Below are 16479 nucleotides of genomic sequence, written 5' to 3'. Positions count from 1 at the left end.
TTTTATTTCCGATATATACAAAGCTTTTCTCTCTCGCTGGTATTTTTTTTTAACTTTCGAGAAAAAAAATTGTATACCAATGCTACAGCGTTATTTCGGTACCCTGACCAGTGCTGACTGAGTAAGTTTAACATTGTTTAATCAGAGACATAATTATTTATGTCTCTGGTTTAATCGCATTCATACTACAAACCTGCATATTTTTTAAAAATCGGATGACTAACGTTACAATTCAGATTTGTTATTTAAATCTGAAACCTCGTAAGTAAGAAGCGAACTTAGTTTACCACAACTCTGCTTATTTTAAATAACTTAGGCGTTGGAACCGGGGGGGGGGGGAGGGCAGGGTAAGCCTCCCCCCTTTATTTTTGCAAAGTTAGACATAACTATCGGGTACGTAGCATCAGGGAGGGGTCATCCCCCTCCCCCACTTTTTCTCGCAACAAACATCATTCTTAAATCAACGTATGAAATAATAAAGCCTCATGAAGCCCCCCCCCCCCCCCCACTGTCTTGGGGAGTATGTAAAAATTCAAAAGAAAAACTGGAAATTAAGTGACATTGAAGTACCCCCCCCCCCCCCCCACACACACACACATGGATTAGGAATTTCATTTTTGTCAAGATTTCTGATGATAAGTCTAGCCTCCCCCTCCCACTTTCAATTTGCTTCCGACGCCACTGGATGATAACAGAGTGATAGGATGATTAATGGTTTTAAGACTTCTTTGTGTATAATGGCTCGATGATCATAAATAGTAAATACTACTAGAATGTTTTGACCCCCCTCCCCCACTTCAAGTTTCAATTCAAAACCAAAAATAGAAATTCTGAATTAAGGAACGATAAAGATGTAAACATTTCCTATCATAAAATCTCCACAAGTGTTAGTTAATAACTAAAAAACAAAATTATTTTCGTTCATGTTAATTACTCCATGTAAAGATAAATAAAGTGTCATTGAAGAAATCTTAAACAGTTGTACCGGTACTCCTTTGACAGGTTTGAGTTTTCTCATTAAAATTCGTCAAAAAGTGACCTGGGACAGACTATAGCACTACTGCAGTATACTCTGTTGTAAGTTTCTGTTTCCACCACTTTTTGCATATAGGTCAACCTAATTCATTCACGAGAAGGAATAAAGCCCATTTTCCTTTTTTGAAATACCCCTGTAGCTTGTCAGTTTTCATTAAAAAGCCAAAAATAAAAGTCTATAGGGATTTTACATTGCAAATTGATGATAATATTGAAAAATTGTGTGAGGGGTCCAGAAAATGTCCAAATCAAAAGATTTTCTCATTATAAATCCCTGTATGAAAAGTATTCATTCCTGTGATTGCTATGAATTCTCTCGGGTTCAAGAGATAAAGTATGGAAGACACTATCTTAGAATTTTTTGCCATATTGATTATAATTATTTTCCACTGCCAGGAATGAAATAAGAAAATCAACAAAAAATTATTAAAAACAGTAACTTGGGCGACCCTTTAGCTCAGTGAGAAGAACATTGTTTTTTTTTAAAGAGACTGAAGGGTCTTTGGTTTGGTTTGAGCCTACTTGTGGTAATTTTTCCAATCAAATAACACATTTAATACTTATTGATATAAATTCATATGCCAATGTTTTAATTTAGGTACTAAAAATTATATTGACTATGTTAAAATAACTGTTCTAAATCAAAATCTAATAGAGTTTTGGATAAGTAGATACTTTAAGGTATCCAAAAAAAGGGGATACATTTTTAACGGTGTGATCACTGAGGCAAGCATAGCAGGAACTACTAGATAATAGTTGTCATCCGGCTCCATCCAAAACAACATTGCTCTCTTTCAAATACTACAACCTGTAACCCAACCCCCTACCCTATCCAGAGTTGGCAACTAAAATTTTTGTTTAAAATTGGCAGTGGCCCTGTATGACAAGCCTTACATGTAGTTATAAATTCTATAGGGTTATATTTTGGAATAGTAAAACTATATGGTGCAGATGGGAGGTAAAACACATGTAACTATATGATGAAAAGTTAGTGAATGAAAAATAGTAGACTATATATAGGCTAGAGATTCTGGCTATTTTCAGTTTACTGGTACAGACACTTGTTTTTACATAATGAAAAATTTAGCTGTGTATTATATGGTAGGGAGAGATCTTTTTATTACAAGAAAAGAATTATAACATCAGGTGCCTGTGTCTTAGGCCAACATGTTTTTTAATATTCTGTTGTAAAGGAGTGATCTTAAACTGGGTGAAAATCAGATAAAGATAAAAGTCCCTGATTCAGAGTTAGGATTAGGGTGAGTAATATCATATACATTGTACATGCCTACAACTGATTTGCTTTCTTCATTGTACTCACAGATTCTGCTATTTGAATTTTTATAATTAGCCTATCGTTTCTTCCTTTTTAGCACCGACAATTGATGATGGGTTCCATCATGATGGATAATTCACAAGAATAAATGTCCAGAAAACAAAATGAACGGGAAAGTGATCCCGGGAACGCCTATCGCCGTGGACTTCTGGAAGACTCGGGAATGTCCCAACGCCAGGCTGTTTTTTCTGACGCATCTCCATGGCGACCACATTGTGGGGCTATCCTCCTCATGGCAACACAAAATCTACTGCTCCGAAGTTACTGGCAAATTACTGGTGGAGAGGTACGACATTGATGCATCCCTGATTAGCCCGTTAGAGACGGGGTGCAGCCATATTCTGTACGTCGACTCCGACCAGATAGAGCAGATGTCGGTAACTGTGATAAATGCCCACCACTGCCCAGGCAGTGTCATGTTCCTCTTTGAAGGCTACTTTGGTAAAATCTTGTACACTGGTGATTTTCGTTTTGACTCGGAAATGAAAGATGATCCTTTGATGGGAAACCTTCTCCATGCAGATACATTATACCTAGACAATACGTACAACTCTCCAAAATGCGTATTTCCATCTCGAGAGGAAAGTTTCAAGCAAATGATGGAAATCATTCAAAGCCATGAAGACTTTCATATCAAGATTGGACTGAGGAACCTTGGGAAGGAAGACTTGCTTGTGAAAATAGCAGTGGATCTGAATGAGTGGATCAAGGTTCCTCCGTCCTTCTTCCAGCTGGCTGAGCTCCTGGATCTTCCAGATGTATTCATCACCGGGGAAACAGACGCCCGGATAGAAGTCGTCCCATTCTACTCCATCTCCAATAAAAATATCGAGCGATGGAACAAAGAATGTCCTACCATTGCTCTCCTGCCTACCTCGCTGTACACAGGATTAGAAATGAGTCCATTCTGTAACCAGGAAAATGTTTATATTGTTCCTTATTCAGATCACAGCTCATTTGATGAGCTCATTGAGTTTGTCAAATTCATCAAACCAGGCTGCATATATCCCATTGTGTGTGCGGAGACTAGGGGGCCATTCGGATCCAGTATATCCGATCGAGCTGATATCTCTGTGTTCGAGCCTTACCTTTGTAATAAGCAAGGAAGGAATAATGAGATTCCAGAGAGTGTTAAAAGATGGATGTATGGAAATCGAACTGCTTTGAAACCTGCCAAAGTTTTGAACAAAAAGCCATTCACCTTGGCAAGAAAAAGATCATTGCAAAACTCCAAAAGAGGAGTTCATTTCGATGATTCCATGGAAGAGTTTTCAGAGCCAAAGAAAAAAAAGACCAAATACTTGAATGACAAACAACTAGCATCAGACTCGAACATTGATGGAAAATCCACAGAACAGCTTCATGGAAATGTCAGGGAAAATTCAGGATCAGAGGTGGGTGGAAAATCTTCACCAAAAAATAAACTACTAGCAGCTATAGATAACCGAACTGGAGAAAATGTACAAAAGGAATTTTCCAAGAAAGATAACTGTGGAAAGAGTTCAGATGAGGAAATTCCACAGTATATGGAAAGAGTGGAAGAAAAAAGAGAAAGTCCTGCCAAAGAAGATCACCAGGGAACGCAGAAAACAAACTTACAGCAGAAAGATGTTGGTGTTAATAGTGTAAATAAAGGTGCTGATAAAAATTCTCATGGTCAGAAAAGACCCTCCATTAAAAATTTTATTCAGTATGTGTTGGACACAGATTTTGTGAAATCAAGCCACGCGGACAGTGAGGGTAATCCGATGGACAGGAATGGAGGATCCTGTCAAGATCCTGAAATGCCCTGCAGGATGGAGAGAAAGATGGGTCTGCTCCGAGTGATCCCTCTATCATCCAACACACCTCAGGAAAATTACAGATCAGGGAAGAAACAAGGGTCCTCGTGTAGTTCTGTTTGTCGGCCATTGTTAAATGTGAAACCATTGTGAACAAGTACATGTGTACCTACATAATAGTTTGTGTGTAGTCTGCTGATCATCAATGTAGTGTCTTATTTATGTTTTAGATTAAGTTATGAAAATATTTTTAAGATACAGAATCTATTTTTTATAAATGTTTTTATACTAGTTTTAATTCAAATGTGTTCAATAGAAAAGCTCAGTAAAAATTGTATAAATGTTACATATGTGTATTATCGCCAAGTTAAGTCAAATTTTTTTTATAATTAAAAATATCTATTCATTGAACAATTGTGGTATTTATGGCCTTCTTCATTCACTCCCTAGTTTGTATACATCCGTGAGACATATCAAAAAGCAGGAAGTGGAGAGCGGTTCCAATTTTAATTGTGAAATGACTTTCAAATTCTGTAAAGTTATCTCCCTTTGGTTGTAACAATAATTTTTTTCCATAATATCCTTTGCGAAAATTTCTCGTTCACGAATAAAAGTTGTTTTACAGTAATAGTATCAACATAATTTCTCCTGTTCATTCACTCTGTAGATATGGGTCTTCATCTTTATCCACGTTACCCTAAAATGACTGCATAGAAGTTGATTTTAAAATGTCAACAAATTACAAAATTTTAAACTGATATACCATATCAGCTTTAATACAGCTGCTACAGGAATTATGAAATAACACTCAATCCAATTAAATTTTACTGTAAATTCCTTATAAAACGTTAGGAATTGATATCTGCATATAATCGCGAGAAGCAGTCCTTACAGATTTTAATAAAATCTTTTTCAGACAGTTTTGAGCTATATGAAATAAAAAAAAAAATTTGTGCTCGCGATTTTATATTCTTGATGCTAAACAGCAGGATCATAGAATCAAGTACTCACATAAAATAAGGAATCTACAGTATTAATACATAAATTGCAGGACAGTCCCAATTACAAGATGGGCACCTATAATGTACCTCAACTTCATTCAGTGTATTAGTGTACTATGTATACCGCTAATTTCAGGGGTGTTGCAAGTTTGAGGCTGGATTGCTAGGAAATGGACAGTATCGTACTGAAAACGTACTAAATTTGGCTGTGTAACGGTATTCTATTCAGTGCTTTTGGCAGAATGCGGCTTCTGCTAAATCAAGCACACCGCTAAATGCCATGTATATATGTATAAATAATAGTCTCATTCGTGAATACGCCAATTCAAATCCACACCAATTTGTTAAAAAACAAATTCCGCCAAATATAAAACGTTTACAGTAATTTATAATAAAGTCCCAATTACAGATGAAAGTAATATAGTTTTGAAGCTTCCAGCATTTTACCAAATACGAAATAACTGGATGTTGAAATGTCATGTTATGTTTTGAGTCTTTTTTTTCCGAAGCCTTGGTTGTAGATTTCCTTTCCAAATAACAAATGACACTAACAAACACAGCAGTTCAGGTTGAGTTAATTTAATGCATATTAATATCCTAGTAAAATATATGACAGCTAAATGCTTACAAAATCAACCTGATATCCTTTGATACAAAAATGGCACTGACAAAATGAACGTTAGGCACCAGAGAGAAAAAAAATATGAATACATGAATTGATGATGAAATTTCACATCAGCTGATGATATCTTCATATTTTACATGAACATGAAATGTCATGATTGGCAAATCAATCCAATCTGTATAAAAAAAATGTGACATGCAGATACATTGTGCTTCAGAAAATAAATTATCATATTGGAAAAAAAAGAAAATAACTCAACAAAATTTTCGGTCCGTTAATCAAAGACATTGTCAACATTTATACATTTTGAGATATTTTTTTCCTTCTTATTTGACACAATTTTCCACACCAAATAACTGCTCCAGGTAACAGGCTGTACATAGTTCACCAGAAACCAAAGAATTCTAGGTTCTACTTCTTTTTATCTCTTTTTCTTTATATTTTTTTTTCTCATTTAGAGCAAGTTACAAAGTACAATACTAAACATTAAAGGGGGGGGGGCATAACTCATATGACAGTTCATTTTCATCTCATTTTCTGAGAACAAATCGTTACATATCGGTATAAGAACTGACTCAGAGAAACTCTCGATATGAACACTCGTGTTTCTACCCTGAATCTTGAAGTCAATATCATTAGAGAACTGCGGGTTCAAGACATAAATTACACCAGAGGGTCACACAGGTTGTAACGTGTTTAAACAGAGCTAAATAATATCTTGTAAATAAAAATATGTTAGACCCCCATGTTAAGATATCTCTCAATGGTTCACTGAATTAAAAATTACATTTTCAGATCGTCAGGATGTCCATTAAAATAATCCACAGAACTGAGCCATTCAGTATATGTGTATCAAGTTCAGCCTTTAATATCAGAGGTTATCAAATAAATCTAATAATCCCACTGTCGTGTTGTAGTACCTGAATTACTCAGGTTTATTTCTGGAGATCTTAGAGTGAACTAACACGGGGGACAGTTCATCACAGAGTATTCCTGGAAACAAAACAACAGGCAGGCGAATTAGCTTGGTCTGAGTGAGGAGTGTCCTGATTCCGGTCGAGGATGAGGTTGATGAGGCATGGTCCTTTGTCAGATGGCTATCGACTTCATGAGGTGTGACAAGACAGTTCAATACAAGAAGAGGTGCAACAGAAGTAAGGGCCCATAGAACCTAACTACAGTGTGTGAGGCCTCCAACGGGGGCAATGCTAGCCCTGACGACTAAGTAGTGTCCGTGATATGCTGTGCTGGTTTCTACATGGAGATCTCGATTCCTTCGACGGGCAGTCTGTTAGATAAAACAGTCAAAGTGACTGCGTAAAACGTGTGTACTTCTGTCCAATCAGATCTCTCCCTAAAAGTGCCACTCATTCCATAGTGTGGGTGTTTCTGGGTAAATATGTCATCACATGACCACGGGGCATTGGTTGCTATGGTGATCTTTATCACATTCACAAGGTCACAACAAAGAATAGCTACAAATTTATCACATGGTGATCACATGACTGTCTCCATGACAACACCACTGTTATCACACAAGTTTTCAGTCCACATTAAAATAACATACTCTGTCGACGAATTTTCCCTGAAATAAAGAAAGAAGCAGCATTTACTAGGCATATATAACAAGAGTTATTATTTTCCACTGACAAACTACATTTTAACAAACATATATTCATTTCAAGTCAAGCATATTTACTAATTATTGAAAACATGAAAATTCTGGACCTCATTTTTTTGGCCTCATTAGCCCTACATAACAATGGGCAAATTTAGAACCCAGGTAATAATAAACTGCAAGTTTCTTTTCAATAACCACATTTGTTTTATAGTAAATTCAACTTGGGACAAAATTTTGTATATAACAATAAAGAGCAAAATCAACCTCTATACAGTAGTCAAGCAATATTTGACCATTTCAATGATAGAGCCTTACACACCTGGCTACCCTTAGGCTGATTTGTATATGAAGTTATCAAGCAATTATAATGTACTACAATTTGTGACAGCGAAGGTTTCCATGGTAGCACATACCTGAATTAGCAAGGGAGGACGACCTCATTCCAGGATCTTTATGTAAAACAATACCGGGTACAGTAAAAATAGAGACAGCTAAAAAAAAGAAAGTATAGATTATACATTAGGTATGTCATTACTCTTCATTTTCAGAACAAGAGAAAAGCTGTCAATGTGACAGCAAGCCGGATAGTCTTTTGTGTGAACAGTTATCCTTAATCCATTTGTAAACCCTGAATTGATAAACACTACCTGAACAGAGAAAAGGGGTACTCTATCTGCAATATTAGACCCAAAAATAACTAGGTTCAACAGTTTGTAATTATTTTCATAAAATATCAAAAATCCAAATCCACATACCGGAAGTATGCACATCTCTGATATACATGTATGTACAATTATCAGAAAAGCAACAACTTCCTATCAAACTGTAGCAAGAGGTATCCCTACAATAGGGATACCCTTTAGCAGCCGCCTGCCCATCCACTCGCTCGCTCGCTCTTTTAACCATTTTAATAACCAGTTTTTCCTTTGGAAATCCAGGTTAAAAAGGGAGGTAAATGCATTCTCTCTCTCTCTCTGTCACTTTCTCTTCCTCTTTGTCTTTCTCTCTCTGTGTGTTTCTCTCTTTTTCTCCCTGTCTCTCATTTAGTATGCATGGACTTAGGATAGCAACTGTATTTTAGAGCACAATCCACACATGTGCACTTGGATATTTAGTATGCGCACTGATACATGTTATCACAGGAGGTGATAATACTGATGTAGCCTCATCATCCTCCAGTTCAGGGTCATACCTGCTTACCTCCCAATGGTGCACTAACAACTGTACAAAATTACCCACACATTATCACAAAAATTCACAAATCATCACCGATTACCCAGAATATATGCCTGTAATTCTGATATAATGGTAGATAAGAGCTGCGCTATCTATCCTACAGTGAAGGACAAACTTATTGTAGGCACATCATTCACATACTGGAATTTGGCTTTTTAAAAATGAAATATTTGAAATTGCAAATGTTTTTTTTTTTAAAAAACACTAGCATTTTCCATTTTTATTCTACAGAAATATTACAGCTGATTTCTATCCAAGTGGAGCTGAATCCTAAACAGGTTCACATTCAATGCCTTGGTATTATCAGTCACAGTGTCCAAAGATATACCGACAAATAACAACTACAAAATAGGGTTTATCATTTAGAAAAAAAAACCTCGGTAGAAAAGCATTTCCCTTAATGACCGGTGTTTTCATTATGAGAGCAGTAAGAGTTACGTACTGTCTGGCAGTCGATGAACGCTTGGTCCGAAACTGTTGAAGAAGGCATGTCTCATCCCTTCAGCAGCAGATGATCTCCTCTTGGCTTCATACTAAAATACGAACCACATCAATGTCAGTGTGTATGCAATACAAACTGTGCAAGTACACAACACACAATGGGAATAGCTAATTTTGCAACAAATATGATATGTTGATCAAAATCAATGAGGCAGAGAATCAAAATACATTAATGTATGTGTAACACCCAGTTATTAACACTTATAATGCCCCCAGTGTGATTGTATATTTCATGAATTTGTGTTCTTGTTGTTTGATCAATGAAAATGGGTCTAAAGGGTAAGGAGACAAGGTCAGGGGAATCAGGGTCAGTGGGGACAAGGTCAGGGGAATCAGGGTCAGGGGGACAAGGTCAGGGGAATCGGGGTCAGGGGGGACAAGGTCAGGGGAATCAGGGTCAGGGGGACAAGGTCAGGGGAATCGGGGTCAGGGGGGACAAGGTCAGGGGAATCAGGGTCAGGGGGACAAGGTCAGGGAAATCAGGGTCAGGGAGAGAAGACCAGGAGACAAGAGTTGTACTCACCAGAAGCAGTTTAGACAGTAGATTCAGTCCTTCACTATCTAACCTAGGAAGACAAGGGTCCATACATTGGTAACAGCAATAAATTCACAGATAATAGAAAAATAAATTATGAAAAATATATAAAGTTTAAGAGGCCGGGAAGGTGGTGGCCATTCCTCCTTGTGAGGAACCACTCTGTACACAGATCAAGTTTTAAAGTTAAACTTCTAAGTATGTTGTTCACTAAATAAAAATTTAAGGTAGATATGATGGGTAAAAAGTTGACCACATGGCCTCCTTAAGAACACCAGCTTTTAATACCTTCATCAAAGAAGAAGTACATGTAAAGAAAAGAGAGGGAACTATACGGTAGAAAAGCCCCTACCTTGGAGCGACGTTGATGAGGTTTTCAGATTCATACTGCGAAAAGTTGTAGGACAGGAACTCTTCATTTTTGGAGATTCCTGGAAAGTTCTCCTCCGTGGGTGTCCCCAAGATCTTGAAGATGTAGTAGAGCTCGTCCTCGACCGTAGAGCCGGGGAACAGGGGGCGACCGCAGGCCATCTCGTAGAAAATACAGCCCACACCCCTGATAAATATAAAACATGCTGTTACACAATTTATTTCTCTGAAATTTATTTGACACTATTTAATTCTGATAAAATAATCTTGAGAAACTACAGTGTATTACAATAAAATAACACTTGTGTTTAAGGCATGTGACACTGTGTCTGGGTAATTGGGTGACTTTAAGAAACTAATATGATAGAAGAGCTGTTCCACCCACCACATGTCAATCTGGGTAGAATATTCCGTGGAGCCAAGAAGTACATCAGGAGGCCTGTACCTGAAAGAAGGGGGAATCTAGGTTAAACAATAACAAAGAAATGTAGGTCAAAATAATAACAGAAAATAATCTAGGTCAATCAATAATAAAGAAATCTAGGTCAAATAGCTGCTGAAGTCTGTTAGAGATTACATAACTTAAAATTTTATCATTATAGATTTCTCTTAATCTAAGTATATGCACAAATTACTGTAATGTACACAACATTGAGGATAACTCAGAACAAGCCTGACTTACCATAACGTAACAACTTCGTTGGAGTACGTCTTGGTTGGTATAGATTTTGCCCTAGCTAATCCTGGAAAATATCAAGTTAAAGGATGTCCACACTCAAACAATAAACAGGGAATACAATTATACATGGACAGTGGTTCTTTTTAAGACTGAATCAAGAGACTGAGGAATATCAAAATGGAGAAAACAAGAATACTGTAAATACAAACAAAGTAAGTTGTTAAACTTGAAATACTGATGAAAACACAACTACAACACATTATCATGTTAGTCAGAACAGCTCAAGTCTGCAGGCCTGCTATTTAATAATGACTTGAAATATAGCTTAACACAAATGCTGAGAACTAACAGCTTTTAAATGGAACCAAAAAAAATAACAACAAGGTTAAAGACCTCAGATAGGAACAATTGGAGAACTTTGACCACCAACCTCTACACTACAAAGCATATAGAGAGAACATGATTCTATTTTCAACATGGATCAAACTAAAACGGGATTACATCTTGAAAAGGCATCAACATTTCATTCATTTCTTCTGATTTTAAAGTTATCTAATGGGTGGTATAGGACACCATGAAATATAATTGTGGATGAAAGCACTTCATATCTAAAATATAATCACTTTTCCAAAAGTTTTGAAATTTACAATAGCTGACCAAAAAAACTTTCCATTTCAAAATACATTTATATGATCATTTACTTTTTAGTTTATTTTGGGTCCTATTTACTCACTTTCTATGAAATACTTACCAAAATCAGCGAGCTTGAGCTCGCCTCGTTCATTGATGAGTAAGTTTTGTGGTTTGAGGTCCCGATGTAAAACTTGTTTCTTGTGGCAGTACGATAGCCCCCGCAGAAGTTGAAATAAGAATATCTAAAAATAGAAATCAGGTGGACCATAAAATATCTGGCAGTGCTATCAATTCACAGAAATCATGTCATTTAGTACAGAAGCCATGACAGTGGAATCCTTTCATCAAATAATCTTTTAAATTCTTGAGAGAGAGAGAGAGAGAGAGAGAGAGAGAGAGAGAGAGAGAGAGAGAGAGAGCGAGAGAGAGAGATATTTGCTCACCTTAACATTGGACATACTCATGATGTTGCCACAGTCGTCCATATACTGCTTGAGATCCTTTTCCTGATAAAGTAAAAGTTTATTATGAATTCCTGGTAAGTGTCCTCACAGAAATGTTAATGATATACTATCTAGGAAAATTGGACCATGTTTTTGTTTCTCACATTTTCAAGTTTTCCGCCTTTAGAAATAACTGAATAATTCACTAAACCTTTCAATATGCCATTGATTACTGAAGGAGCATATGTTTTTGTTGCGTTTAAATTTTATTGTTTTTAAACCAAATACAATTTCGTTGGAATTTAATTTTGTCTTATTGTAGTCCCTGAAATTTTTAGCTTATCAACTCTGTATTACTTGGGCTAACTTAGTCATGAATTCAATTTCGTTGGTTTATACTGCCTACAAAAATATCAAAATTTAATTCTCAACGAATATTTCTGCTTCTACAGTAAACTCATTCCATTGATTATGTCCAATAAGTGGTCGGACCTACCAGATATTCAAAGACTAGAGTGAGAGACTTGTCGGTGTGGATGATGTCGTGAAGCGTAACGATGTTGGCGTGTTTCAGCTCCCTGAGTAAAGAAACTGAAAACAAAACAAGCACATAATCATTATCCAACACTTCATAATATAAAGAAGGGTCGTAAAGCAATTCAAATTTCATATGACTCAGTCTGTAATTTTTGTTCATGATCTCTAAATGTGTTTAAAGTTTTTATATAAGTAAATGAATCGTGACTTTTTTTTTTTATTCCACTTGCTAATCTAAGGGTATCAAGTCCTCAGAGAGTATCTGACTAGACTGGTCCCCAGCAGATAGCTGGTACCCTTACCTTCCCGTATAGCTGTACAGGGAGCGCCCTCCTCATGCTCCAGGCGGATTTCTTTCAGCGCGACCAAATTGTCCGTCAGTCGACTTTTTCCTTTGAACACAGTGGCATAGGTACCCTGAAATTAACACAGTGATGTAAACACACAATTGTTCGAACAAGAAACTATAGAGGTTCTACAGAGACCATGAAAACCAAGAAAATTTTTTAAACTCTGATATCATAGAGTGAATTTTTTTCTTTTGTGTTATTTGGAGGGTGGATGGGATGGGGGTTGTGAATTCTGGCTATTTGTAAGAGAAATGAACATCTTGATGATTCTGACTTATGCCAATAATTCTAATTTTGTGTCTTTGACATTAATAGTCAAAATAAGTAAAAATTTGCACAGTGCCAAAATGTACCCCTGTGAAGGAGTATCCATTTGAATACACTGTACAGAACACAGATCCAACACTTGAACCACAAAGACACCTTGTAACAGTCAGCTCAGTTCTTTGAAACAAGGAAAGCTATTACAAATTACAAACAAACAGTTGGGGGGGGGGGGGGGGGGGGAAGTCATAGATCTAAATTTCTGCACAATATGTAATATACCTGAGTTAGTGTTCACTGTTACAACAAGCACCTGTTTACACTTACCTCTCCCAGTTTGTCTAGTTTGGTGTACGATTCTATTTTCCCGAAACCAATTTCAGACTGAAATAAAAGTATAAACAATAAACACATATATAATCAATAGAAAATTCTATGTGTATATGGGATGTCCCTGATGGATTATTGAGGTAAAATGAGCACTTAATCTAGAATGAGTTCAATAAATGTGACCAAAAAAAATGACCGACATTATAAAAACAAATCTAACCATTTCAATATAATATATGTTTAATTGTTTTGAAAATTAACCACCCACTCCATTCGTAAAGTTAGCTTAAAATCAGTGTGGAGGTACCAAATAATCCCTCGCTGAATCAGATGTAGAGCTTATGTGTCTTTGGAAACTAATAAAGTTCACATTAACAAAATACAATGTCAACGGCCCTTGAACAACAGATGGGCTTTACTATATAAAGTGATATTGTTTATTGAATTTGTCTGTTCACTGACAACTATCCAGTGTATCCACGTGACTACAGTGAGAAGTCTATTACAGACTTCAGTCTCGGATATCGTCTGTTCGGGGTTCATTTTAGATGATACATTTTGGTAATGGGGAGCCTCCATTCATTCAGGAAATTGAGCAGAACGTCTGGCAGTATTGTTGGCGGGTTTTTTCATGCTCTCTTTTCATTTTTGTACTTTTGACTCTGACACCTGACTTGAGAAATAAATCCTGATCTTCTCGGTTGTTAAAAATAAAGCTTCAACTTTCTCTGCCTTCCGATTACAGTTACAATTATAGTGTGTAACGGGGAAGATATGAATAATTATAACCATGACTGTAAAATGCAGCGATCACAGAAAAACAAAACATGACATTATGTATAAGTTTGTAACAGAAAATTATCCCATGCAGAATTTAATAATGATGGCATTGTAAAGTTCAACCGCAGTGAATCAAAATAACTATTTACCAGAAAGAATGTCATTATTCAAGAAATGGTATAAAGAAAACACAGGACCTTACAGTGTGAGCCACTAATGTTCACAAAATTAAATTCTATGCAAAATTGAAAAATTCCAATGGCATGATGATTTTCAACCACATAGTATATTCAAAAATATATTTATCTAATATAATAACATAAAATTTTTGTAATGTTAGCCAAAAAGTTCACAAATTCATTTAAATTTTAAAAAGGGGTAAGGGGTGGGGTGATGCAAAATTGGACTCACCAGAGATTTCCTCCTCGAGCGTCTACTGAGCATGCCCTCTGGACTCAGACTCTGTCGAGTCAGAAAGTGACCAGGAAGTCTCATGTCCGCCGGCAAAGACAGTCTCTTGGCGACCTCCTACAGAGAAAAAAACCCTCTTGTAAAGCACAAAATCCAACATCACAAAGAATGCAATCCATACCAATGAGAGGCATTTATTTAGTGTACAGAATTAATGGAGAAGTTTATTACATTGATGCCTTGCTCCTGGTAGCAAGTTATGTGGATTATTGGGAGAAATGTGAAACTCAAATCTGACAGATATAAGGCTGCAAGGCCTCGGTTACATAACGCTGGCTTATATTGCAGAAATAATGGGGTAAAAAACAAATGTCACATGTTCTCTTGTATCAGGGACAAGATAAAACAAACAAAGAGGAAGGGACACTCTGACCTTGGAGTCCGGGTTTTAATGTTTTTTTTTAAAAATATGTATTTACAATGATTTCTCTCTCTCTCTCTGTCTCTCTCTCTGTCTGTCTCTCTCTCTCTCCAAGGGAGAGAGAGCCTATCATGGGGAGACTTTATTACCACCAGTAATAAACTGGAGGGAGATGGTTGGGGGGGGGGGGGTGTTTACATCAGCTGTATCTGAAGATGGACCAGTGTTTACACTAGCACTTCCTCCTCACAAATGGAGCCTGTCTGAAATGCCTGGGCAGGATCTGAAACATTCTTGAATGAAGATTCTAAACATTTAGATTCCAGGGTCAATCAAGGGCTCTGTTATGTTCCCTGCTCCAGAAGCGGTGGTGAAGAGATGGGTGGGACGGGGGGATATGGTGGTGTCTGGTAATGGTGTGCTGTTCCCTGCTCCAGAAGCGGTGGTGAAGAGATGGGTGGGGCGGGGGGATCTGGTGGTGAAGAGATGGGTGGGGCGGGGGGATCTGGTGGTGTCTGGTAATGGTGTGCTCGCCAGACAGGGGGTACTCAATGATAAAGGGGGGACTCAACGCTCATAGTACATGATGATGACAATACAGCTGGGGCGAGCTTAAAAAAAACAAAGCTATGAGGACACACCCATACGGTTTTTATAAATGCTTCGTTTAATTACAATGTCGAGGCTTCATTTATTTTCAATGCCGAGATATACAACATTCTAATTAAAGCACCAGATTTTTCGTCTTGTTTTGCTGAGAGTCTTGACTCGAGTTTACATGCATTATCAGACATTTCACAGAGACAGACAAGATACTAATGTCCTTGTAACAATCTATGCAATATGCCGAGTATCCCATTCCCCTTATATACTGTTTGCAGGGATTTTTTCGTCCTGTATTTTTTTTTTACCCTTCTACCCTTGCAAATGTTTTCGCCCCATCTTAAATTCGCCCAGTCTCGGTTGTGTGATGGCTACTTTTTCTAACAAACACTAACTTAAAAATTTGTTTTAAATTCACCGTTTTAAATTTTTCCAACAAAAGCAAAAGGGGCAGAAATGAAATGGGAGCGATTAAGGTACTTCATTACACCAAGACACTTCATAAGGAGATGGCGATTTTAATGTTTTGTTAAACTGTTTGTATCAATCTATTCAGATGTATATCGTCATAGCTCAGTGGTTGAAGTATTAGGCTTGTGAACCGCAGATTATGAGTTCGAATCCGCCTGGGCTTTAAAAAAAAATGTTTATGTTTACTAAATGAAATTTTTGAAAATATAATTTTTTATCCAAAATTGCACATTTTTTTGCCTATTTGACATATATACTTCTTATCCATCATGCTTTCTATCATAATCAAGTTATTTTCCGCTGATTTGAGAAAATATTTCAAGGTGTAATGACACACCTTAATTTCCTGTGGAAGTGCAACTTTGGGGAAACTCTTGGAATTGCGATCACAAAACTGTGAACCGCGTTCTATGCTCAGGGTAAACACCTACATTATCTATGGCTGTCATTGTGTGTCAAATTGGAAAAAAGCTCCATCTTTCCCAAACAAAATCAATAAAAATATTCTTTAACACCT

General features: G+C 36.8%; 3 protein-coding genes across 10 annotated transcripts in view; 2 read left to right on the top strand and 1 right to left on the bottom strand.

Moving 5' to 3' along the window:
• Positions 1 to 16479, top strand: part of LOC105323102 (UDP-xylose and UDP-N-acetylglucosamine transporter) — a 69420-nt gene that overhangs the window by 21219 nt on the left and 31722 nt on the right. The window lies entirely within an intron of this gene.
• Positions 9 to 4772, top strand: LOC105323039 (5' exonuclease Apollo). 2 transcript variants are annotated; one of them, XM_011421982.4, is made up of 2 exons: positions 9 to 121; positions 2409 to 4772. In XM_011421982.4, the coding sequence occupies exon 2, from the start codon at positions 2476 to 2478 to the stop codon at positions 4303 to 4305; it is 1830 nt and encodes a 609-aa protein (XP_011420284.3). In that variant the 5' UTR covers positions 9 to 121; positions 2409 to 2475; the 3' UTR covers positions 4306 to 4772. The 2 variants fall into 2 exon arrangements, with proteins under 2 accessions (XP_011420284.3, XP_011420285.3); XM_011421983.4 differs by lacking the exon at positions 9 to 121 and adding an exon at positions 2280 to 2294.
• LOC105323040 (cyclin-dependent kinase 17) overlaps positions 5717 to 16479 on the bottom strand; it is a 32852-nt gene continuing 22089 nt past the window's right edge. For all 7 annotated transcript variants that reach the window (XM_011421988.4, XM_066080841.1, XM_011421985.4 and 4 more), the window contains 13 exons: positions 14468 to 14584; positions 13274 to 13330; positions 12635 to 12749; positions 12292 to 12386; positions 11796 to 11858; positions 11471 to 11594; positions 10723 to 10783; positions 10426 to 10485; positions 10024 to 10227; positions 9660 to 9702; positions 9078 to 9168; positions 7813 to 7890; positions 5717 to 7363 (listed from right to left, as the gene is read on the bottom strand). In XM_011421988.4, the coding sequence (XP_011420290.2) occupies positions 7332 to 7363; positions 7813 to 7890; positions 9078 to 9168; positions 9660 to 9702; positions 10024 to 10227; positions 10426 to 10485; positions 10723 to 10783; positions 11471 to 11594; positions 11796 to 11858; positions 12292 to 12386; positions 12635 to 12749; positions 13274 to 13330; positions 14468 to 14584 (1140 nt within the window). In that variant the 3' untranslated portion in view covers positions 5717 to 7331. The remainder of the gene's footprint in view (positions 7364 to 7812; positions 7891 to 9077; positions 9169 to 9659; positions 9703 to 10023; positions 10228 to 10425; positions 10486 to 10722; positions 10784 to 11470; positions 11595 to 11795; positions 11859 to 12291; positions 12387 to 12634; positions 12750 to 13273; positions 13331 to 14467; positions 14585 to 16479) is intronic.

This window comes from Magallana gigas, chromosome 4 (assembly GCF_963853765.1).
Source record: "Magallana gigas chromosome 4, xbMagGiga1.1, whole genome shotgun sequence".
Taxonomy (NCBI): domain Eukaryota; kingdom Metazoa; phylum Mollusca; class Bivalvia; order Ostreida; family Ostreidae; genus Magallana; species Magallana gigas.
The sequence above is the reverse complement of the archived record's forward strand: the minus strand, read 5'-3'. Positions and strand labels throughout refer to the sequence as shown.